This window comes from Microcaecilia unicolor, chromosome 6 (genome assembly GCF_901765095.1).
Source record: "Microcaecilia unicolor chromosome 6, aMicUni1.1, whole genome shotgun sequence".
In the NCBI taxonomy this organism is placed as follows: Eukaryota; Metazoa; Chordata; class Amphibia; order Gymnophiona; family Siphonopidae; genus Microcaecilia; species Microcaecilia unicolor.
In genome coordinates, this window is record NC_044036.1 from 165,272,403 (window position 1) to 165,286,158 (window position 13,756).

Consider the following 13,756-nt stretch of genomic DNA (forward strand, 5'->3'; position numbering starts at 1 on the left):
GAAGTATACCAAAGTGCCATGCTAAATTCAAAGTTTATCACCAACTTCAATTTATTACCATCAGGTGACATAGATCAAAAGGCTTATCAACAGCAGCATTGATTTCATAGGTTGATTCTTGCAAATACATCTTATACAGCCTGCCTATGATTCATGTGACATGGCCATTGCTATACTTTGTATAGCTTAGCTCATAGCATCAAGTCTCATAAAGGGCCTTCATGATGGCCTAGCAGATGCTCCTTGTTTAGTTGGCAGTCTTTTGGAGACAGGGTTAAAGATGTGGCATCCTATATTAAAGACTACTGTTTTTCAGTGAAAGCACTTTCCTCACCAAATGAGTAACAGTCTCATTATCGGTACTTTCAAAAGTTCTACCTGAAAAGAAAACAATCAACTTTATCAAAGGCTTCAGATGCATTGACAAGCTACCCAAAGCTACATATTAGGATGATGTCCAAGGGAATGTAAGTAGCAAGTAGCAGCACCAGCATCTGCTTCAATGTAGATGCCTTCCTTCTGACTATTCACGTGTTGGGAGCAGAATTCAATGTTTCTTCAAATCTCATGGCAAGCAATTTTCTAAAGATTGGTGGGTCTCCAGATAGTACAGCATGGATACAGAAACAGTTCACCCAGCATGGGTCATTTAATTAACAGCAACTTTCTTCCTCCACATCAAGCCGTTTTGGCAGAAGAGATTGCAATATTCACAACAGAGCAATCAAGGAGATTATCTAGCTTATTTTTGAAAGAGATCGCCGGCCATCTTCCCACACAAATTGGGAGATGGCCGGCCATCTCCTGAAGCTGGCCAAATTGGTATAATGGAAAGCCGATTTTGGCCGGCTCCAACTGCTTTCCATCGCAGAGCCAGCCAAAGTTAAAGAGAGCGTTTCGGAAGGGTATGGAAGGCGGGACGGGGGCATGGTTATCAGATGGCCGGCTTCAGCCGATAATGGAAAAAAGATGACCGCCTGTGACGAGCATTTTGCCGGCTTCACTTGGTCCATTTAATTTTACAACCAAGCCTCTAAAAAGTGCCCCAATTGACCAGATGACCACCGGAAGGAATCGGGGATCACCTCCCCTTACTCCCCCAGTGGTCACCAACCCCCTCCCACCCAACCCCCCCCCCCCCCCAAATATTTTCTTGCCAGCCTCAAATGTCGTTCTCAGCTCCCTGACAGCAGTATGCAGGTTCCTGGAGCAGTATTTAGTGGGTGCAGTGCACTTTAGGCAGGTGGACCCAGGCCCATCCCTCCCTACATGTTACACTTGTGGTGGTAAATGTTAAACCCTCCAAAACCCCCAAAACCCACTGTACCCACATGTAGATGCCCCCTTCATCCCTAAGGGCTATGGTAGTGGTGTACAGTTGTGGGAAGTAGGTTTTGGGGAGGATTTGGGGGGCTCAGCATCCAATGTAAGGGAGCTATGCACCTGGGAGCTATTTTTGAAGTCCACTGCAGTGCCCCCTAAGGTGCCCAATTGGTGTCCTGGCATGTCAGTGGGACCAGCGCACTACAAATGCTGGCTCCTCCCATGAACAAATGCCTTGGATTTGGCCGGGTTTGAGATCGCCGGCATTAGTTTCCATTATGGGCGAAACCCGATGCCAGCCATCTCAAACCCAGCCATCTTTGACATTTGGCCAGCCCCAACCATATTATTGAAACGAAAGATGGCCGGCCATCTTTTTTGATAATGCGGTTCGGGACTGCTTTTTGCAGCGGCAGCCATCTATTTGGCTAGCGCCGTTCGATTATGCTCCTCTATGTTACTTCATCAAGGTCAGGATTTCTATTCTAAAACTTTCCTCATTCCAAAGAAATCTGGAGCCTGAGGCCCATCATAGATTTGCACAGCCTCAATGTATTTTTAAAGAAGGAGAAATTCAGGATGAATTCATTAGCCACCATCCTCACCATTCTAAACAAGAACAATTGACTTTGTCTCTCAAAATATGAAGGATGCCTAAACCCCATCCATAGTCGCCTACATCATTGATGATATTTCTGTTTCACTTTTATGAAACATGATTTCCAGTACAAGGTTCTATCCTTTGGACTCTCAGCAGCACCAAGAGCACACAGTGTTTTTCCATATCTGGACAACTATCTTATTTCCTGTCCCTTGGATCTGTGAGTTTGCTAGTCTCTTAAAGAGACTGTTCCAATGCCATACTGATACAATCCATTCAATTGCTGAACACAACAAGATGAAATAAATACTGACCTCTAAATACAGTTTCAATATATTATCAAAAAAAGGAAAGGAAAAAATAAGGAAAACTTTTTTGAAACTATTTCGTCCTCACTATACATTATAACCTACCAAGTTTGTAGAAGAACATAAAGCTCGTTGGGAAAGTCACATAGACAAAACAACCCATTCGGTCCTTGGATAGGAGCAACAGAAGAGGAGCAGGATTAAGGAGTAGAATGACTTTTCTCTGCCCTACTACAGGCTCACCCATCTCCTCTTTTTCCCTGCAGGCTTCCTAGAAGGGAGGGGCTGGAGCAGACCACCCCTGCTTCTCTGGAGTTTGAAATTAAGTGGCTGAACTGTGTTCCAGGCCATCCCCCAAGAAATTAAGCCCTGACTCAATTAAATGATTAGTTGTGCCTGAATGAATGCTTCAGTGTGACGTCTCCCATTACCGCTGCTAATGGAATCTTCTTTACTCGTAGTTCAGTCTGTTTTTATGTGAATGTTTTTGTAACTTTTAGGGGTATTTTTATTTTTACATTGTGCTCTTTTATGTGTGTTTTTAAAGCACTGAAATTCTAAGTCCCATTTGATTTCAGTGGGACTGCCTACAAGATGCTTAGATTGCCCACATCTAGTCTCTGCCTGTCGCATTTATTTTTCCTCGCTATATAACTTCTGTTGGCTGTATACTGTATCATGGATCATTATAATAACAAAAGCATAGACTCAGTTGAAATTCAGTGGGGTAGGACTAATGTACTAGTCCTGCACTCCTTAAATAGCTCTAGAAAATTCTGTTCCCAAACGAGTTATGGTGGAAGCTGTCTGACTTATTGCTAGAGATATTTAAGGTGTTAGCCTACCACAGAGACTATAAATCAGTGAATTTCTGTTTCCTATGATTTTATTGCTAATCTCTTCTATGATAAATCTTGAACAACATGTATAATCTGGATATAAATTTACCCAAGTAGATTTCTTGTACTGGCGTCACCAGACATGCCAAAATATAATCGTGTTCAGGACAAGGAAAGGTTTGCTTTATTTCTGTACTTGCTATATAGAATTTTGAAGCAAAATGTAGCATTTAGGAATTATAATTGAAACTACTGGGGCACTTTCTCGGCATGCAGTAGCAGATTGCAGTTCCACTGCTTTTCAAGACCATTTTCAAAAGTGAACTCTGTATGCAGTTTTCCTTTGAAAATCTGCCAACAAAGTCCAGCTGTAATATTTAATTTTTGTGCTTTGCAGATGCAAATCAGGTAAGTTAAAACAATGAAAAGCAGGCACAGGGATTTAAAAATGAAATACCCAAGCTTGCTTGTTTGGGCCTGTACAATCAATATTGGAAGGGTCTTTTTGTGAAAGCATAGTTTAACATAGTTACATACCTACAAAAATCCATTTTGAAAATCGCCCTCAACTACTATAAAATCATTGTAATAATTTTTTTTCTTTTTGATAGTCTGCCTTTAACTTTCAAGCCACAAGGCAAATTAGAGTTGTTTTTTTTAATACATCATTTGTATTACAATGACAATTCTATGATGTTTTCTCACTTTTAGTCTGCTAAGTTACCTTAAACTTGAATAGGGATGAATGTGAATAACCAGATGTAGAGTCAGTCTAGTTCAAACATACAAAGCAGGCCAAAAACAGGAATTATAACTGATTCAGGGTTTATTCTGATTCTAGTGACTCCAAACTGTACTAAATCTGAACTGCTGCAAAACAGAATTGGTCATGGTTTGGGTTATTTGCGTTATCACAAGGTTCTTCAGTTTTAATGTACTCCTTTTTCTTGTTCACCGCATAGATGCTACTTTTTGGTCCCCTTGGGGTATATCAAATGCTTCCAAATAAATGAATAAATTAAAATAGGAATTTAGTTTGTCTCTGTCGAGCGAAGATCTTGGTTTGGGTTAAAGTGGATTTTTAAAAAGTGACAATTTTGGGCCCATCAAAGACGATAAGCTACTAAGTAATGTTGACAGTAAGAGGACATTGGAAGCCTAGTGGTAGCTTGCCTTTAAGGTTTTTGATAGACTGAGGTCCATCATTGCCTAAGAAGATAATCTGGGAGGATGCAAAAGGAAAGTGTTTTATGAATTCATGTATGTAATGCAAACATTACTAGATAACAGAAGGACAATAGTTGATGATATAATGTGTGTTCTCTTTTCTTTACAGACCGTCTCTCCTGCAGAGGTTAGGTTGCTTATTTTGGAGAACATCCTTCTTAACCCAGCATGTGATATCTATCTTCTGGTGGGAACATCAATTCAGTATAAAGTACAGAAAATAAGACAAGGGAAAATGACAGGTGTGTCTTACGTTGTATTCGATATTAAGATTTCCATCTATATGAAGCAAAAAACATTGTGGGACAGTTTAGTTGCATGGGAGATAGATAACCAAAGATCCAAGTTCCTAAAGAGTAACGTGACAAGGTTTTCCTGAGCGAATAATTCCCCCCATTGAGCATCTAAATTTAGATCCTTAAAAAGTAGGCAGAGTTAGGTCAGGGAACAACTGACACTGATATTAATTGCTAGGCATGTAATTTAGGCCAGTGCAGCACAATTAGTATGCCATGGGAATGTTCTTCTTATGCTATGCTGCTGGCAGCCCTTGCATGGACCCAGTCCAGGTCCTGACTATTGGACAGTAACCCAAATCTCCTGCTTGCTGCTCCAGATTTGTTACTTCAGTACTACCTTCTTGTCCCTGTGGCAACTGGACAGAGTTGTAGATGAGAGGATGGGAGGGGCTTTGACAGGAAGCTCGGACAGCAGTAGTGAAGTACAGAGGAGAGCATCGGTATCCTTCTTTAGACCTTGAAGCTGCCTTCAAGTCCTAGATGCACAGACGTGGGACTTAGCTGACAACAGAATATGAACAGCTTCATATTCAGCATGATTAGCACCTGACTAATATGAAAGGACAAATATTGAGCTAGAAATAGATTTCTGTTTTTCATTGACTTCACAATTGATGGTGACCAACTATTAATTGGACTAACTCCAGCATTTACTCTGTCAAAACCACTCATCTCTCCCTCGGTCGCCTTTGCAAAATCATTCTAATATCCTGGATCAACCTGATATATTGAAGCACAAGAAGAGGGTATTTTATGAAGCTATATACTTGCCCAATCACAGAATGTTTCTCTGTTAAATATCTAAAAGGGGGGAAATATTTTTTTTCACTCAAACAATAGTTATGCTCTGGAACTCGCTGCCGGAGGATATGGTAACAGTGGTTAGTGGATCTGGGCTTAAAAAAGGTTTGGACAAGTTCCTGGAGGAAACGTCCATAGTCTGTTATTGAGATGGACATGGGGGAAGACACTGCTTACCCCAGGATTGGTAGTATGAAATGTTGATACTAATTGGGTTTCTGCCAGGTTCTTATGTAGCAAATGAGCCAGATGATTTATGGAAGATCTGAGCTTCGTCTTTGAAAAGTCTACCCTCACGTTTGTAAAGGATAAGCAGACCCTAACAAGAGCTTAAATATTCATGGTTTGGATACTTCCTCCCAGGGCTTTTTTTGTGCCAGTATGTACCGGTACAGCATAGCCTGCACCCTTCCTCTCACTCCCCTCTTCCCTGTGACCCTCCTTACCCTTGACAGCCTGGTGCAGTGATTAAGAGAGGCTGCCAGCATCAGGGCCTTGGTTGTGCCAGTCCCGCCTATGCGGAAACAGGAAGCTTAAACAAAGTAGGCGGGACTCGCAGAGGGAAGGCCCCGACGCCGGCAACGCCTCTCATAATCGCTGCACTGGCTGATGCTGGGGGCCTGGACTCTCAAGCAGGCAATGGGAGAAGGAAGATGGGCAGGGGGGGAAGAATTGCTATACATGGATATCAGGGGAGGATGGGGGAAGAAGAATCGCTGGACATGGATGGCAGGGGAGGGCAGGGGAGAGAGGTGAATCGCTGGACATGGATGGGAGGGGGTGGCAGAGGAGAGAGGAGACATGCTGGACATGGATGGGAGGAGAAGGCAGGGAAGAGAGGAGAAATGCTGGAAATGGATGGAGAGGCGAGCAGGAGAGAGAGGATAATTGCTGGACATGGATGAATGGAGGGGTGGGTGGACAGGGGAGAGAGGAGAAATGCTGGACTTGGATGGAGGAGAGGGGGGAGAGAGAATTATTGCTAGATATGGATACAGGGGAGAGAAGAGAGAGGAGAAATGGTGGACATGGATGGAAGGGAGGAAAGGGAAAAGAAGGAGATGCACATGTTTGGAGATGAGGGAAAGGGAAGAGAGGATAGAGAAAATAGGCAAAAGCTGGATCCACATTATCTCCAGTCAATTCCATGGAGGACCTAGCTTTTACTTATGCATGTAGGGCAAGAAATGAAGAAGAAAGGCGGAAAGTAAAGAAATAAATGGAAAGGAAGTCCTTGAAATGGAGTTAAGAGAACAGATAGAGAGCAGCAGAATCAGAGACTGGGACCAAAGTGATCAGAAAAACAGTCACCAGACAACAAAGGTAGAAAAAGAATCATCTTATTTTAATTTTAGTGTTTGGAATATGTCCAATTTGAGAAATTACATCTGCTGGCTTATTTTGCACTGGATATACTGGAGCTGTAACAGCTTACAGAAATTATTTATAATGAAAAAAAAATCACAAGTTATTTTGTTCTCCTATACTGGTATCATATTTTCAATGATGCCTGTTTATGTGTGCCATGGTATAAGGGGCGTGGCTATCAAAGGGGCAGAGCCATAGGTGGTGACCCCGCCCATAATGAGTACTGGTACCTTTTTTCCTACAAAAAAAGCACTACTTCCTCTAATGCCTCTCTGCTCTGAAGTTTATGCTTCTTCTTTAAACCACAACATTGAAATAGTCTTTCTCACCTTTCATATTTTTATTGGGATCAAATTCCAATAAAGTGTTCCATTCCTCATAACCAATATTAGGGATGTGAAAAGTCAGTTCTTGTAATTTTAGTATTCTTCACTGCATTACTGTCAAGTGACTACGCCCCCCCCCCCCCCCCCCCCCATTGATGTACATTCTGTCTCTAAAGAAATGTATTCTCAAATAGCAGAACAAAGTAAAACTTCTCAAAATGATCTGACCAAGGAAAGGACCTAATATAATGCGTATCAATCTTTTTGTGGCCATGACCTTTTGATCATGGTCAAATAAAATTGTGTGCCCCCCCTCTCAAAGGTACAGAATAGGGAGAGCTCACCCAGGGCATGACCCACAAACATGGTTTTTGTGACCATCATTTGGTGTCCTGACCCACAGTTTGGGAAACTTAATACCTAAAGTCTATGCATTCTTCATTGGTCTTTCACCCAGGAAAATGAGATTGCTTATGGAGCGACCAATAAAGAGTCACATGTTCAATCTGCTTGTAACCCTGGTCCTACCCCCACAGTTCAGGTTACTGGCTAAGCTCTTTCGGGTAGGTAGCCGGCCAGGATGTAAAAAAGGTCTTGAGTTTGAGCTGGGCATAGGCCGGGGCCAGGCTAGATTACAGTAGCCTGGGGGTGAGAAGAGGGTTCGCTACCAGTTCTCAGTTTCTCAGTTACTCCAACTTCAAGAAATTCACTCAAGCACCGGGGTTTTTATAAAACAATTCAACTTTATTAACAGGAAGAAAATCAATTGAGCAGTTCTCTTAGGCAGCAACTTGAAAAAGTAATACTACAACATGATCTCTAAAACCTCCCTCTTCATCCCTGTTGTTTTCTCTTACTTAGCAGGTTCTGTCCCATCCTGCCTGGCAGAATAATTCATAAGAATGTAAGACTAGCCTTATTGTGTCAGACCAATGGTCCATCTAGTACAATCATACTTCCAACAGTGACCAATCCAGGTCACAAGTACCTGGCAGAAACCCTCCGACTCTCAGTAAAATGTCCTGCTGGTTTTCTCCCCAGCTGCCAGACTCATCCACAGAACGGACCTCCAATGTTTGTCTCCTTCCTGAGATGCAGTTCTCATCCACCTCCATTTCTAGCAAGTCTCTCACCTGCCTCACACTTGAGGATTCCAATCCTCTTCTTTCCCCTCCCCCCCCCCCCATTTCTCTTCTCTCTCTCTCTCTCTCTCTCTCTCTCTCTTTCGTCTGACTCTTTCTGAGCAGAAGACCACACTCTCATTCTGTTGGTGGTTTTATCCCAGCCAGACCCCACCCCTATGCATAACCACACATCAATCATGTTTTCCCCATAACCATTTGCCCACACAATAACTGTAGCCCAGTCAAGACAGCAAACCTTTTCAGACCCTAGTAGCATGCATACTTCTGGATAGGTGTAGCCGCTGAATGTGTCTCCTCTCGCCCCCCCCCCCCCCAGTCCTATTATTTATTACATGATGAATTCCACAGCACCCCCATCTCCTACTGGCCTAGCAAGCAGGGACTAGGTCCTAGAGGTCCAAGTAGTCTGTCTGACAAGCATAATCCAAATTGCTAACACAAATGTTATGTGGACTGTAATTTTACTCAATTTTAGTTTTTGTTAAAAACAAAAACAGTATAATGCATGATTCAGCCTTAATCAAACATTAGTTCAGTGTTCTAATTCTAATAGACCTAGCAGTAATAACCATAATTTTAAATTATGACTCAGTAGCTGAGTTAGATGAAAGCACAAACTTTGCAATCGTTCTGACAAGAGGAGATCTCCTGTAAACCTTTTTTCCCAACAGTCATTCTGAGGTCACCATAATATCTGTTACCAGCAATCACAGCAATAGCCTGATTCTTTTAAAACGACTAATAAACAGAGTGCACATTAGTAATGGTTCACACAAAGGAGCTTGATAGATCTTAGTCCTGTTCCCTTTTCAGTCTGCTAGAGTTGGTGTGTCGCACCTCCAGTCTGGGTCCAGCCTTTTGCCACCATGCTCATCAGTGGGGGCAGGGCCAGAGATCTTCTGGGGCTCTCTATGGTGATAGCTCAGAGGTTCCTGGCCAGATGGACACAGGCAGCAGGTAATGGGCAGGCATCTTAGCCCATATGTGTCAACAGCCGTTCCAGACATATTTGTTTCCTGACTATTTAATCAAGTCATGTGGTCTTAGACCAGCTTAAGGTCATGGATTCTCTTTTTTTTTTCTTTCTGGTAGGATTATTCCTGTGGGCTGTCTGATCTGGATAGTGCTAATCTTTGGTTTCGGGTGTTTATTTTATGTTTCAAATCATTTTTATTGAAAATATATAATCAACCAACAACTTTCAATATCAACGAATTTTGCAGCACTAAATAATCTTCTCTATTTCTCCTGCCCAATCCCTCCTCCCTCCCCCCACTTTCCAAATACAAGTAGCATTATTTAATCATTACCAATCAAAGCCATAAGTCCTTGATAGTAGTTACATATTCAATAAATGTCCTCTAGCTGCGGGCGTAAGGGTCTCCCAAAAGGGGGACCATCTATGTTGAAATCGTGAGACCCTGGCGGGGGTAGAGGTACTCACCTCCAGTCTCTCGAGACGCATCAAGAGCAGCATTTCACCACGCTAATGTTGAACTGACAGGATATGAGTAATAAGCCACCCTGACAGAATTGTTTTCTTAGCAATGATTGTGGCCCACGTAACAAAGTCTCTAAATCCTTGAGGTACAGGTGGCCCCAGTCGGGGCTGTCCGAACAGCAACATTGGGTCATAATGCCACCCGGCTTTGGGTGTGTGTATTATATATTTTTTGAATGTATTTTATGTAACCCACCCTGAACAGTTTCAGGTGGATGGGCTAATTACTGAAATAAATGAAATTAGAATGAGTGTAAGCTGTAAACAAGTATCTTTTATTTTTTTTCTGGGTGTCTACCTTTAAAAACACTGACACTGCACATCTTATAATAGTTTTAAAATTAAGAGGGCAGTAATCAAATCCATGGGCAGTTTGCAGGATTTCCTTCTGAAAATTTGGCTGATGTGTGCACACTGTGGCTGCATTTGTACCCATGTACTTCACAAGCTACATGCAAGCAGGTGCAAAATAACTGTATATGGTTTTCCTTCACTGAGCTAATGCCCCCTCCTTTTTATTCACTTGCAGAAATGTGCATACTGTCAGTGTGTATAAATTTTATTCACACCAGGATGGGGGTGGAGACACAAATATATAGACCCTGTTTTCACACAGGTACACATGCTTTTTACCTGTGTGTAAGCTTGATTATTGGCCCTAGAATATAGAGAAATAACCATGTACTTCCTGGCTATTTTGAATGTGACCTTGTGTTTCCATAGAGGACCAGAATGCTACATAGAACTATGGGAAACTGGAGAGTACTTTTACACTGTGCACATTTATGAACTACTTGATTAGTGGAAAATTAAAGGATCTGAAATTCTATTTATCTCAACAGATTTTGTACCCTGTAACTCAGACTCCCAAATCATAATTGAGATTAATACCAATAATTTTGTGTTTTCTGAACATTTCCATCTATCTTTCATGCTAATTGAAAACCTTGACTGAATTTTGATTGCATTTTCACAGAAAGGAAATTAGGGGCCAGGTCAGTGGTGTGCTTCAGTTAGCAGTCAGGCTGAATACACTTTTAACAAATTGTGTAAAAGAGAAGACAAGTTTAATAATACAAGTGAAGAAGTAATGGGGAAAAGTTTGGGAAAAATCGTGTGCTCTTGTGCTTCTTTCTATGCAGTGTACATTTTACAAATCACTTACTTTTTAGGAGCTTATTTAAAAATGTTTTTAAACAGTCAGTGAGTTTTGTTTTACTACTTACCATTTTTATAACGCTACTAGACATAATGCAGCACTGCATAGTGATGATTATTCAGATACAGTATGGCCCTTATTTCAGATTCTATAAAGTTGTGTGCCCAAATTTCTGACTAGTGTGCAAATTTGGGAGTGTAAATTATAGAATAGTTCTGGGTGCATTACAAATTTAAATGTTAAATTAGTTTCCAATTAGCATTAAATTTATTTAATACATTTATACCCACATTTTCCCACTAGTTGTAGGCTCAATGTGGCTTACACATAACCGTAGGGTAGGCTACGGTTCAGAAAGTATAATTAAACATTGTAGTAGTAGGTTATTAGCATAATGGTAACATTAAAACAACAACAGATAACAAAAGATAGTAATAAAGTCCATGGATTATGCTGAAAACAGGTGGAAGGTACATTAGGTTGAGTTTGTAAGGTATGCCTTCTTGAACATAGTGGTCTTCAGTAGTTTTCTGAAATTTAGATAGTCCTGGGTTGATTTAAAGGTTCTAGGCAGTGCATTCCACAGTTGTGTGCCTATGAAGGAGAAGTTGGATGCGTAGGTAGATTTGGACTTCAGGCCACTGCAATCTGGATAATGTAAATTTAGGAAGGATCGGGAGGAATTGAAACTGTTTCTGGGTGGTAGATCCACCAGATCTAGCATATATTTGGGAACTTCTCCGTAAATGATCCTATGAATCAAGGATAATAAATACCAATAATAGCCCTTAAGTAGCATTAATTTGTGATGAGCAGGGCTTTTTTTGTGGGGGTACTTGGGAGTACTGAGTACTGGCACCTTTTCCATTGTCTGCTAAAATTGACCCAAGGACCCCATGTTTTAATGAAATAGCTCAGGCTCTACACACCAATTCTGCCTTGTCATAGGTTCTGTGACTGGTTGCAGGGGCCTGGCTATTGTGGGGGTGGATCCCTCAGTGATCACCCCACCCTTGAAGGGTAGCCTAGCATTTGAGTACCGCACCTTTTTTGCTAGAAAAGATGCACTGGTGATAAGTAGCAGTAATTTGCAGTTAACCCTGTAACTACTAAGGCACTATTCCGTAAACCTAGCTCCTAAATGCTATAGCACACAACTACAAAGGAGCATACCGATGGGCGGGTCAGGAGCGTTGTTCTGCAGTTGTGCTTGTAGATTATAGAATACTATCACTCGCACAATTGCCAACTTTAGGTGCAACCATTTACACCAGCCTTTGACATAGCGTAAGTGCTTGCACCTAAAGTTAGGTATGTGCATGCCGACTTGGGCTGTATTTTTTATAACCACAATTTCACGGGCAATTGCTGTTACAGAACTGGTGCTTATCACCCATGTTTTTTGCACCTGATTTTTGGTGTAATTTCTTGATTCTACCTCTTTGTACTTTGGACATCAAAAGAAAAATTCATCAGTGTAGTTTTAAGTTCAGAGAATGTCGCACTTTGGTGCTCATTTTCAAAGCACATAGACTTACAAAGTTACATAGAAGCATATTTTCAAAGCACTTAGACTTACAAAATTACATAGTTACTATGTAATTTTGTAAGTTTAAGTGCTTTGAAAATGAACCCCAAAAGTTGTAACCTATAGAACTATGTAAGTCTATGTTCTTTGAAAATGAGCCTCTTTACTTTTATTGCCTCACACATCCTTTTTTGTCTTGTATTTTTGCATACAGAATTAGTGATGCCATCTGAGCAGTATGAACTACAGCTTCAGAACAACATAGTCGGCCCTGAGGGAAATCCAAATCAGTCAGTTGCCAAGTTGGATCAGGCGACATCAACGGTGACTGCGTTGCAGCAGGGACAAACCAACCTAGTGCTTGGTCATAAAAATATCCTTTTTCTTCTGAGGTGGAAAAGATGTGGCAGATGTTTAGATTTTATATAATAATAATTTTTGTTTTTTTTATTTGTGTGGTCTTCAGGATGAGATTTATCATAAAAATTGTTGTAAACTTTAAACTGATACCACCAATCATATGCTGCTGTAAATGATACTTAAGCATTATAACGGTCATGACAGCTCCTAGGAACACAAGAACCATAGAAGCCTCATCTTCAGAGAAGCTTTGCTCAAGACAGTCGTGTTTAATCCTGCAGCTTTGTGCAAGCTTCCTTGAAAAATTGCATGGATAACAGAATTGTCAAGCAGTGTCTTTCTTTCTGTAATATAGTATCAAAGTTAATGCTCAGATCTGTTTTCTGCCCACCTACAAACTATTTCATTCACCTTAGAGCTTTTCTCTCTTTATTAACTGAATAAAAATATGTCTGTTCATCATATTAACCTTTCAAGTGAGTATACGTTGCTCTCTTGGTGACAGAGAAGCTCCCAAAGATACTCCTTTAAATGTTTTGAAATAGTTTGACTGGTTCCAAAGGTTTCATGCAGCAAATGGTATTTGTAAGAAGCACTGTTAGAGATGAAAATGATATAATTTTCATTGACTAAAAACTCAAGAATTATTTGATATAGTCATGTGCTCACGTACATTATTGTGACAGTAGGTGAAGTTACAAATGATGGATGGTTGAGTCTGACAGAGAGCAGCATAGCTGCTTTGACACTGAGATGCAAAGCAGATATTCTCCCTGTACCAGAATTATTGCAGTCTGTGAGAATATTGTTGTTTTCAGGAGATACTGAAGGTGCACTACAAGTTCATTCTACATACACAAAATAGGAGAATCCCCTTTGTTCCTCTGGTCTGTGGAATAAATAGAAAGTTGCATAGGGACAGAAACTTCACTGCTCATCCTCAGTGGAATCTATCCCGTATCCACCTGTAC

At 41.0% G+C, this 13,756-nt stretch overlaps 1 protein-coding gene across 1 annotated transcript in view; it reads left to right on the top strand.

Annotated features, from left to right (window-relative positions):
- NUP210 (nucleoporin 210) overlaps positions 1 to 13,756 on the top strand; it is a 214,077-nt gene that overhangs the window by 56,234 nt on the left and 144,087 nt on the right. Inside the window, 2 exon segments of the mRNA XM_030206772.1 lie at positions 4,408 to 4,540; positions 12,640 to 12,798. Coding sequence (XP_030062632.1) covers positions 4,408 to 4,540; positions 12,640 to 12,798 — 292 coding nt within the window.